The 13,393-nt window shown below is 40.6% G+C and overlaps 1 protein-coding gene across 4 annotated transcripts in view; it reads right to left on the reverse strand.

Moving 5' to 3' along the window:
• The window catches only part of LOC149427718 (uncharacterized), a 73,276-nt gene extending 68,471 nt beyond the window's left edge, over window positions 1–4,805 (reverse strand). For all 4 annotated transcript variants that reach the window (XR_016311230.1, XR_016311229.1, XR_016311228.1 and 1 more), the window contains exon 1: window positions 4,733–4,805. Coding sequence is in view for 1 of the 4 variants with exons in the window: in XM_089667737.1 (XP_089523863.1) it covers window positions 4,733–4,768 (36 nt within the window). In the remaining 3 variants the exon portion in view is untranslated. The remainder of the gene's footprint in view (window positions 1–4,732) is intronic.
• Between the last annotated feature and the right edge of the window lie 8,588 nt (window positions 4,806–13,393).

A 13,393-nucleotide genomic window follows, 5' to 3' on the forward strand; every position in this document is an offset into this window, starting at 1 on the left:
TATACACTGTATATAGGAGGGGGAGGGGTGTATACACTGTATATAGGAGGGGGAGGGGTGTATACACTGTATATAGGGGGGAGGGGTGTATACACTGTATATAGGGGGGGAGGGGTGTATACACTGTATATAGGGGGGAGGGGTGTATACACTGTATATAGGGGGGGGGAGGGGTGTATACACTGTATATAGGAGGGGGAGGGGTGTATACACTGTATATAGGAGGGGGAGGGGTGTATACACTGTATATAGGGGGGGAGGGGTGTATACACTGTATATAGGAGGGGGAGGGGTGTATACACTGTATATAGGAGGGGGAGGGGTGTATACACTGTATATAGGAGGGGGAGGGGTGTATACACTGTATATAGGGGGGGAGGGGTGTATACACTGTATATAGGGGGGGAGGGGTGTATACACTGTATATAGGGGGGAGGGGTGTATACACTGTATATAGGGGGGGAGGGGTGTATACACTGTATATAGGAGGGGGAGGGGTGTATACACTGTATATAGGGGGGGAGGGGTGTATACACTGTATATAGGGGGGAGGGGTGTATACACTGTATATAGGGGGGGGGAGGGGTGTATACACTGTATATAGGGGGGAGGGGTGTATACACTGTATATAGGGGGGAGGGGTGTATACACTGTATATAGGGGGGAGGGGTGTATACACTGTATATAGGAGGGGGAGGGGTGTATACACTGTATATAGGGGGGGGAGGGGTGTATACACTGTATATAGGGGGGGGAGGGGTGTATACACTGTATATAGGAGGGGGAGGGGTGTATACACTGTATATAGGGGGGGAGGGGTGTATACACTGTATATAGGGGGGGGGGAGGGGTGTATACACTGTATATAGGGGGGGGAGGGGTGTATACACTGTATATAGGGGGGGGAGGGGTGTATACACTGTATATAGGGGGGGGAGGGGTGTATACACTGTATATAGGAGGGGGAGGGGTGTATACAGTGTATATAGAGGGGGAGGGGTGTATACACTGTATATAGGAGGGGGAGGGGTGTATACACTGTATATAGGGGGGGGAGGGGTGTATACACTGTATATAGGGGGGAGGGGTGTATACACTGTATATAGGGGGGAGGGGTGTATACACTGTATATAGGGGGGGAGGGGTGTATACACTGTATATAGGGGGGAGGGGTGTATACACTGTATATAGGGGGGGAGGGGTGTATACACTGTATATAGGAGGGGGAGGGGTGTATACACTGTATATAGGAGGGGGAGGGGTGTATACACTGTATATAGGGGGGGGAGGGGTGTATACACTGTATATAGGGGGGAGGGGTGTATACACTGTATATAGGAGGGGGAGGGGTGTATACACTGTATATAGGAGGGGGGAGGGGTGTATACACTGTATATAGGGGGGAGGGGTGTATACACTGTATATAGGGGGGGAGGGGTGTATACACTGTATATAGGGGGGAGGGGTGTATACACTGTATATAGGGGGGGAGGGGTGTATACACTGTATATAGGAGGGGGAGGGGTGTATACACTGTATATAGGGGGGGAGGGGTGTATACACTGTATATAGGGGGGAGGGGTGTATACACTGTATATAGGGGGGGGAGGGGTGTATACACTGTATATAGGAGGGGGAGGGGTGTATACACTGTATATAGGAGGGGGAGGGGAGTATACAGTGTATATAGGGGGGGAGGGGGTGTATACACTGTATATAGGGGGGGGAGGGGTGTATACACTGTATATAGGGGGGAGGGGTGTATACACTGTATATAGGAGGGGGAGGGGTGTATACACTGTATATAGGGGGGAGGGGTGTATACACTGTATATAGGAGGGGGAGGGGTGTATACACTGTATATAGGGGGGAGGGGTGTATACACTGTATATAGGAGGGGGAGGGGTGTATACACTGTATATAGGGGGGGGGGAGGGGTGTATACACTGTATATAGGGGGGAGGGGTGTATACACTGTATATAGGAGGGGGAGGGGTGTATACACTGTATATAGGAGGGGGAGGGGTGTATACACTGTATATAGGGGGGAGGGGTGTATACACTGTATATAGGGGGGGGAGGGGTGTATACACTGTATATAGGGGGGGGGAGGGGTGTATACACTGTATATAGGGGGGAGGGGTGTATACACTGTATATAGGGGGGGAGGGGTGTATACACTGTATATAGGAGGGGGAGGGGTGTATACACTGTATATAGGAGGGGGAGGGGTGTATACACTGTATATAGGGGGGGGGAGGGGTGTATACACTGTATATAGGAGGGGGAGGGGTGTATACACTGTATATAGGGGGGGGAGGGGTGTATACACTGTATATAGGGGGGAGGGGTGTATACACTGTATATAGGGGGGGGGGAGGGGTGTATACACTGTATATAGGGGGGAGGGGTGTATACACTGTATATAGGAGGGGGAGGGGGTGTATACACTGTATATAGGAGGGGGAGGGGTGTATACACTGTATATAGGAGGGGGAGGGGTGTATACACTGTATATAGGAGGGGGAGGGGTGTATACACTGTATATAGGAGGGGGAGGGGTGTATACACTGTATATAGGAGGGGGAGGGGTGTATACACTGTATATAGGGGGGGGAGGGGTGTATACACTGTATATAGGGGGGAGGGGTGTATACACTGTATATAGGGGGGGGGAGGGGTGTATACACTGTATATAGGAGGGGGAGGGGTGTATACACTGTATATAGGAGGGGGAGGGGTGTATACACTGTATATAGGGGGGGGAGGGGTGTATACACTGTATATAGGAGGGGGAGGGGTGTATACACTGTATATAGGAGGGGGAGGGGTGTATACACTGTATATAGGGGGGGGAGGGGTGTATACACTGTATATAGGGGGGAGGGGTGTATACACTGTATATAGGAGGGGGAGGGGTGTATACACTGTATATAGGGGGGAGGGGTGTATACACTGTATATAGGGGGGAGGGGTGTATACACTGTATATAGGGGGGAGGGGTGTATACACTGTATATAGGGGGGAGGGGTGTATACACTGTATATAGGGGGGGGAGGGGTGTATACACTGTATATAGGAGGGGGAGGGGTGTATACACTGTATATAGGGGGGAGGGGTGTATACACTGTATATAGGGGGGAGGGGTGTATACACTGTATATAGGAGGGGGAGGGGTGTATACACTGTATATAGGGGGGAGGGGTGTATACACTGTATATAGGAGGGGGAGGGGTGTATACACTGTATATAGGGGGGGAGGGGTGTATACACTGTATATAGGGGGGGAGGGGTGTATACACTGTATATAGGGGGGAGGGGTGTATACACTGTATATAGGGGGGAGGGGTGTATACACTGTATATAGGGGGGGAGGGGTGTATACACTGTATATAGGGGGGAGGGGTGTATACACTGTATATAGGGGGGGAGGGGTGTATACACTGTATATAGGAGGGGGAGGGGTGTATACACTGTATATAGGGGGGGGGGGAGGGGTGTATACACTGTATATAGGGGGGAGGGGTGTATACACTGTATATAGGAGGGGGAGGGGGTGTATACACTGTATATAGGAGGGGGAGGGGTGTATACACTGTATATAGGAGGGGGAGGGGGTGTATACACTGTATATAGGAGGGGGAGGGGTGTATACACTGTATATAGGAGGGGGAGGGGTGTATACACTGTATATAGGAGGGGGAGGGGTGTATACACTGTATATAGGGGGGGGAGGGGTGTATACACTGTATATAGGGGGGGGAGGGGTGTATACACTGTATATAGGAGGGGGAGGGGTGTATACACTGTATATAGGGGGGGAGGGGTGTATACACTGTATATAGGGGGGGAGGGGTGTATACACTGTATATAGGGGGGGAGGGGTGTATACACTGTATATAGGGGGGGAGGGGTGTATACACTGTATATAGGAGGGGGAGGGGTGTATACACTGTATATAGGGGGGGGAGGGGTGTATACACTGTATATAGGGGGGAGGGGTGTATACACTGTATATAGGGGGGGAGGGGTGTATACACTGTATATAGGGGGGGAGGGGTGTATACACTGTATATAGGGGGGGAGGGGTGTATACACTGTATATAGGAGGGGGAGGGGTGTATACACTGTATATAGGAGGGGGAGGGGTGTATACACTGTATATAGGGGGGGAAGGGTGTATACACTGTATATAGGAGGGGGAGGGGTGTATACACTGTATATAGGAGGGGGAGGGGTGTATACACTGTATATAGGGGGGAGGGGTGTATACACTGTATATAGGGGGGAGGGGGTGTATACACTGTATATAGGGGGGGAGGGGTGTATACACTGTATATAGGAGGGGGAGGGGTGTATACACTGTATATAGGGGGGGAGGGGTGTATACACTGTATATAGGAGGGGGAGGGGTGTATACACTGTATATAGGGGGGGAGGGGTGTATACACTGTATATAGGGGGGGGGGGAGGGGTGTATACACTGTATATAGGGGGGGGAGGGGTGTATACACTGTATATAGGAGGGGGAGGGGTGTATACACTGTATATAGGAGGGGGAGGGGCGGAGGCCTCCATATAACGGGCCTGTATATAGGAGGAGGTGGGGGGAGGGGAGGTCCCTATACTCTGCACCCGGGGCGGGCTCCCCTCCTCCTCTCCCATCACACAGGGATGCCCCGGTCCCTTCTCCTCCATCCTCCGGTCTCCCTCCTCCGGTCCCCCCGCTCACCTGAGGAAGGTTCTCCAGCAGCAGCGGCCGCTCCATCCTCCGCCGTCCCGCTCTCCGACTCCTGCCCGGCACTGTGGGAGGAGCGAGATGGGAGGAGGAGGAGCCAGACTAGCCGAGGGGGAGAGAAAGGGGGGAAGGAAGGCGGGGAAACCATCTAGAGCGCCATTGGACAAAGCCGGAAGGAGGAGCTAAACAAAGGTGGAGGAAGCGCTTGATATGCGAATCACGGCTGCCATTGGCTGCTACCGCGAGGAGGAGTCAGGGGGCGGAGACAGCGCGGAAGATAATCTCCTCGTCAGTGATTGGTGGAGAGCAGAAGGCGGGATCTGAATATAATAATGGAAACGGACAAGCAGTGGGGGATGGGCAGCCCTGCCGTGATTGAGCGAGAATAGGGGAGGAGCTTCCTCTTCGAATCACATTTCGCGAGGGGAGGGGCTGCGAATTCCCGGACTGGGGGGAGGGGTGAGCAATCACCCTGGAAACAAAGCAATTTTCACTGTTGTCATGTGACCGTGTAATATACAGAGAGATCAATCATCTCCATCATCTAATACACAGAGATCAATCATCTCCATCATCTAATACAGAGAGATCAATCATCTCCATCATCTAATACAGAGAGATCAATCATCCATCATATAATACAGAGAGATCAATCATCTCCATCATCTAATACAGAGAGATCAATCATCTCCATCATATAATACAGAGAGATCAATCATCTCCATCATACAATACAGAGAGATCAATCATCTCCATCATATAATACACAGAGATCAATCATCTCCATCATATAATACAGAGAGATCAATCATCTCCATCATATAATACACAGAGATCAATCATCTCCATCATATAATACACAGAGATCAATCATCTCCATCATATAATACACAGAGATCAATCATCTCCATCATATAATACAGAGAGATCAATCATCTCCATCATCTAATACAGAGAGATCAATCATCCATCATATAATACAGAGAGATCAATCATCTCCATCATCTAATACAGAGAGATCAATCATCTCCATCATATAATACAGAGAGATCAATCATCTCCATCATCTAATACACAGAGATCAATCATCTCCATCATATAATACACAGAGATCAATCATCTCCATCATATAATACAGAGAGATCAATCATCTCCATCATATAATACAGAGAGATCAATCATCTCCATCATCTAATACAGAGAGATCAATCATCTCCATCATATAATACAGAGAGATCAATCATCTCCATCATCTAATACAGAGAGATCAATCATCTCCATCATATAATACACAGAGATCAATCATCTCCATCATATAATACAGAGAGATCAATCATCTCCATCATCTAATACACAGAGATCAATCATCTCCATCATCTAATACAGAGAGATCAATCATCTCCATCATATAATACAGAGAGATCAATCATCCATCATATAATACAGAGAGATCAATCATCCCCATCATATAATACAGAGAGATCAATCATCTCCATCATACAATACAGAGAGATCAATCATCTCCATCATATAATACAGAGAGATCAATCATCCATCATATAACACACAGAGATCAATCATCTCCATCATATAATACACAGAGATCAATCATCTCCATCATATAATACAGAGAGATCAATCATCTCCATCATATAATACAGAGAGATCAATCATCTCCATCATATAATACAGAGAGATCAATCATCCATCATATAATACAGAGAGATCAATCATCTCCATCATACAATACAGAGAGATCAATCATCCCCATCATATAATACAGAGAGATCAATCATCTCCATCATACAATACAGAGAGATCAATCATCTCCATCATATAATACAGAGAGATCAATCATCCATCATATAATACAGAGAGATCAATCATCTCCATCATCTAATACAGAGAGATCAATCATCCATCATATAATACAGAGAGATCAATCATCCATCATATAATACAGAGAGATCAATCATACATCATATAATACAGAGAGATCAAACATCTCCATCATATAATACACAGAGATCAATCATCTCCATCATCTAATACAGAGAGATCAATCATCTCCATCATATAATACAGAGAGATCAATCATCTCCATCATATAATACAGAGAGATCAATCATCCATCATATAATACACAGAGATCAATCATCTCCATCATATATTACAGAGAGATCAATCATCCATCATATAATACAGAGAGATCAATCATCTCCATCATATAATACACAGAGATCAATCATCTCCATCATATAATACAGAGAGATCAATCATCTCCATCATCTAATACAGAGAGATCAATCATCCATCATATAATACACAGAGAGATCAATCATCTCCATCATATAATACACAGAGATCAATCATCCATCATATAATACAGAGAGATCAATCATCCATCATATAATACACAGAGATCAATCATCTCCATCATATAATACAGAGAGATCAATCATCTCCATCATATAATACAGAGAGATCAATCATCCATCATATAATACACAGAGATCAATCATCTCCATCATCTAATACAGAGAGATCAATCATCCATCATATAATACAGAGAGATCAATCATCTCCATCATATAATACAGAGAGATCAATCATCTCCATCATATATTACAGAGAGATCAATCATCCATCATATAATACACAGAGAGATCAATCATCCATCATATAATACACAGAGATCAATCATCCATCATATAATACAGAGAGATCAATCATCCATCATATAATACAGAGAGATCAATCATCCATCATATAACACACAGAGATCAATCATCTCCATCATATAATACACAGAGATCAATCATCTCCATCATATAATACAGAGAGATCAATCATCTCCATCATATAATACAGAGAGATCAATCATCTCCATCATATAATACAGAGAGATCAATCATCTCCATCATATAATACAGAGAGATCAATCATCCATCATATAATACAGAGAGATCAATCATCTCCATCATACAATACAGAGAGATCAATCATCCCCATCATATAATACAGAGAGATCAATCATCTCCATCATACAATACAGAGAGATCAATCATCTCCATCATATAATACAGAGAGATCAATCATCCATCATATAATACAGAGAGATCAATCATCTCCATCATCTAATACAGAGAGATCAATCATCCATCATATAATACAGAGAGATCAATCATCCATCATATAATACAGAGAGATCAATCATACATCATATAATACAGAGAGATCAAACATCTCCATCATATAATACACAGAGATCAATCATCTCCATCATCTAATACAGAGAGATCAATCATCTCCATCATATAATACAGAGAGATCAATCATCTCCATCATATAATACAGAGAGATCAATCATCCATCATATAATACACAGAGATCAATCATCTCCATCATCTAATACAGAGAGATCAATCATCTCCATCATATAATACAGAGAGATCAATCATCTCCATCATATAATACACAGAGATCAATCATCTCCATCATCTAATACAGAGAGATCAATCATCTCCATCATATAATACAGAGAGATCAATCATCTCCATCATATAATACAGAGAGATCAATCATCCATCATATAATACAGAGAGATCAATCATCTCCATCATATAATACAGAGAGATCAATCATCTCCATCATATAATACACAGAGATCAATCACCCATCATATAATACAGAGAGATCAATCATCTCCATCATATAATACAGAGAGATCAATCATCTCCATCATATAATACAGAGAGATCAATCATCTCCATCATATAATACAGAGAGATCAATCATCTCCATCATACAATACAGAGAGATCAATCATCCATCATATAATACAGAGAGATCAATCATCTCCATCATATAATACAGAGAGATCAATCATCTCCATCATATAATACACAGAGATCAATCATCTCCATCATCTAATACAGAGAGATCAATCATCTCCATCATATAATACAGAGAGATCAATCATCCCCATCATATAATACAAAGAGATCAATCATCTCCATCATACAATACAGAGAGATCAATCATCTCCATCATATAATACACAGAGATCAATCATCTCCATCATATAATACAGAGAGATCAATCATCTCCATCATCTAATACACAGAGATCAATCATCTCCATCATATAATACAGAGAGATCAATCATCTCCATCATATAATACGGAGAGATCAATCATCCATCATATAATACAGAGAGATCAATCATCCATCATATAATACAGAGAGATCAATCATCCATCATATAATACAGAGAGATCAATCATCCATCATATAATACAGAGAGATCAATCATCTCCATCATATAATACAGAGAGATCAATCATCCATCATATAATACACAGAGATCAATCATCTCCATCATATATTACAGAGAGATCAATCATCCATCATATAATACACAGAGAGATCAATCATCCATCATATAATACAGAGAGATCAATCATCTCCATCATATAATACAGAGAGATCAATCATCCATCATATATTACAGAGAGATCAATCATCCATCATATAATACAGAGAGATCAATCATCTCCATCATATAATACAGAGAGATCAATCATCTCCATCATATAATACAGAGAGATCAATCATCCATCATATAATACAGAGAGATCAATCATCTCCATCATATAATACACAGAGATCAATCATCTCCATCATATATTACAGAGAGATCAATCATCCATCATATAATACACAGAGAGATCAATCATCCATCATATAATACACAGAGATCAATCATCTCCATCATATAATACAGAGAGATCAATCATCTCCATCATACAATACAGAGAGATCAATCATCCATCATATAATACACAGAGATCAATCATCCATCATATAATACACAGAGATCAATCATCCATCAGACAATACAGAGAGATCAATCATCTCCATCATATAATACAGAGAGATCAATCATCTCATCATATAATACAGAGAGATCAATCATCTTCATCATATAATACACAGAGATCAATCATCCATCATATAATACAGAGAGATCAATCATCTCCATCATATAATACAGAGAGATCAATCATCTTCATCATATAATACACAGAGATCAATCATCCATCATATAATACAGAGAGATCAATCATCTCCATCATCTAATACACAGAGATCAATCATCCATCATACAATACAGAGAGATAAATCATCTCCATCATATAACACAGAGAGATCAATCATCTCCATCATATAATACAGAGAGATCAATCATCTAATACACAGAGATCAATCATCTCCATCATATAATACAGAGAGATCAATCATCTCCATCATATAATACAGAGAGATCAATCATCCATCATATAATACAGAGAGATCAATCATCTCCATCATACAATACAGAGAGATCAATCATCCATTATATAATACAGAGAGATCAATCATCTCCATCATATAATACACAGAGAACAATCATCTCCATCATATAATACAGAGAGATCAATCATCTCCATCATATAATACAGAGAGATCAATCATCTCCATCATATAATACAGAGAGATCAATCATCTCCATCATACAATACAGAGAGATCAATCATCTCCATCATACAATACAGAGAGATCAATCATCTCCATCATACAATACAGAGAGATCAATCATCCATCATATAATACACAGAGATCAATCATCTCCATCATATAATACACAGAGATCAATCATCCATCATATAATACAGAGATCAATCATCCATCATATAATACAGAGAGATCAATCATCTCCATCATATAATACAGAGAGATCAATCATCTCCATCATATAATACAGAGAGATCAATCATCTCCATCATATAATACAGAGAGATCAATCATCTCCATCATATAATACACAGAGATCAATCATCTCCATCATACAATACAGAGAGATCAATCATCTCCATCATATAATACAGAGAGAGATCAATCATCCATCATATAATACACAGAGATCAATCATCTCCATCATATAATACAGAGAGATCAATCATCCATCATATAATACAGAGAGATCAATCATCCATCATATAATACAGAGAGATCAATCATCCATCATATAATACAGAGAGATCAATCATCTCCATCATATAATACAGAGAGATCAATCATCCATCATATAATACACAGAGATCAATCATCTCCATCATATATTACAGAGAGATCAATCATCCATCATATAATACACAGATGAGATCAATCATCCATCATATAATACAGAGAGATCAATCATCTCCATCATATAATACAGAGAGATCAATCATCTCCATCATATAATACAGAGAGATCAATCATCCATCATATAATACACAGAGATCAATCATCCATCAGACAATACAGAGAGATCAATCATCTCCATCATATAATACAGAGAGATCAATCATCTCCATCATATAATACAGAGAGATCAATCATCCATCATATAATACAGAGAGATCAATCATCTCCATCATATAATACAGAGAGATCAATCATCCATCATATAATACACAGAGATCAATCATCTCCATCATATATTACAGAGAGATCAATCATCCATCATATAATACACAGAGAGATCAATCATCCATCATATAATACACAGAGATCAATCATCTCCATCATATAATACAGAGAGATCAATCATCCATCATACAAAACAGAGAGATCAATCATCCATCATATAATACACAGAGATCAATCATCCATCAGACAATACAGAGAGATCAATCATCTCCATCATATAATACAGAGAGATCAATCATCTCCATCATATAATACAGAGAGATCAATCATCTCCATCATATAATACAGAGAGATCAATCATCTCCATCATATAATACACAGAGATCAATCATCTCCATCATATATTACAGAGAGATCAATCATCCATCATATAATACACAGAGATCAATCATCTCCATCATATATACAGAGAGATCAATCATCTCCATCATATAATACAGAGAGATCAATCATCTCCATCATATAATACAGAGAGATCAATCATCCATCATATAATACAGAGAGATCAATCATCCATCATATAATACACAGAGATCAATCATCCATCATACAATACAGAGAGATAAATCATCTCCATCATATAATACAGAGAGATCAATCATCTCCATCATATAATACAGAGAGATCAATCATCTCCATCATCTAATACACAGAGATCAATCATCTCCATCATATAATACAGAGAGATCAATCATCTCCATCATATAATACAGAGAGATCAATCATCCATCATATAATACAGAGAGATCAATCATCTCCATCATACAATACAGAGAGATCAATCATCCATTATATAATACAGAGAGATCAATCATCTCCATCATATAATACACAGAGATCAATCATCTCCATCATATAATACAGAGAGATCAATCATCTCCATCATATAATACAGAGAGATCAATCATCCATCATATAATACAGAGAGATCAATCATCTCCATCATACAATACAGAGAGATCAATCATCCATCATATAATACAGAGAGATCAATCATCTCCATCATACAATACAGAGAGATCAATCATCTCCATCATACAATACAGAGAGATCAATCATCCATCATATAATACACAGAGATCAATCATCTCCATCATATAATACACAGAGATCAATAATCTCCATCATATAATACACAGCGATCAATCATCTCCATCATATAATACAGAGAGATCAATCATCTCCATCATATAATACAGAGAGATCAATCATCTCCATCATATAATACAGAGAGATCAATCATCTCCATCATACAATACAGAGAGATCAATCATCTCCATCATATAATACAGAGAGATCAATCATACATCATATAATACACAGAGAGATCAATCATCTCCATCATATAATACAGAGAGATCAATCATCTCCATCATATGATACAGAGAGATCAATCATCTCCATCATATAATACAGAGAGATCAATCATCCATCATATAATACACAGAGATCAATCATCTCCATCATATAATACAGAGAAATCAATCATCTCCATCATATGATACAGAGAGATCAATCATCCATCATATAATACAGAGAGATCAATCATCCATCATATAATACACAGAGAGATCAATCATCTCCATCATATAATACAGAGAGATCAATCATCCATCATATAATACAGAGAGATCAATCATCTCCATCATATAATACAGAGAGATCAATCATCTCCATCATATAATACAGAGAGATCAATCATCCATCATATAATACAGAGAGATCAATCATACATCATATAATACAGAGAGATCAATCATCTCCATCATATAATACAGAGAGATCAATCATCTCCATCATATAATACCCAGAGATCAATCATCCATCATATAATACAGAGAGATCAATCATCCATCATATAATACACAGAGATCAATCATCCATCATATAATACACAGAGATCAATCATCCATCATATAATACAGAGAGATCAATCATCTCCATCATATAATACAGAGAGACCGGTTTATCTTCATACAGTCTTCATCACCTGACTTCTCCAGGTTCCTCCTGCAGGGTTCTATGGTTCCTCCCTCCAGTCGTTCTCTCTATGGACTCATTAGAAGGTCCCACAGAGCCCGGGGGGGGGGGGGGGGGGGTAGTCCCGCCTCCCCCATATTAGTTGATGGAGTATTTTTT

The sequence above is a fragment of the Staurois parvus genome, unplaced genomic scaffold (genome assembly GCF_062004578.1).
Source record: "Staurois parvus isolate SC_StPar_1 unplaced genomic scaffold, SC_StPar_1.0 ptg003542l, whole genome shotgun sequence".
NCBI classification, from domain to species: Eukaryota; Metazoa; Chordata; class Amphibia; order Anura; family Ranidae; genus Staurois; species Staurois parvus.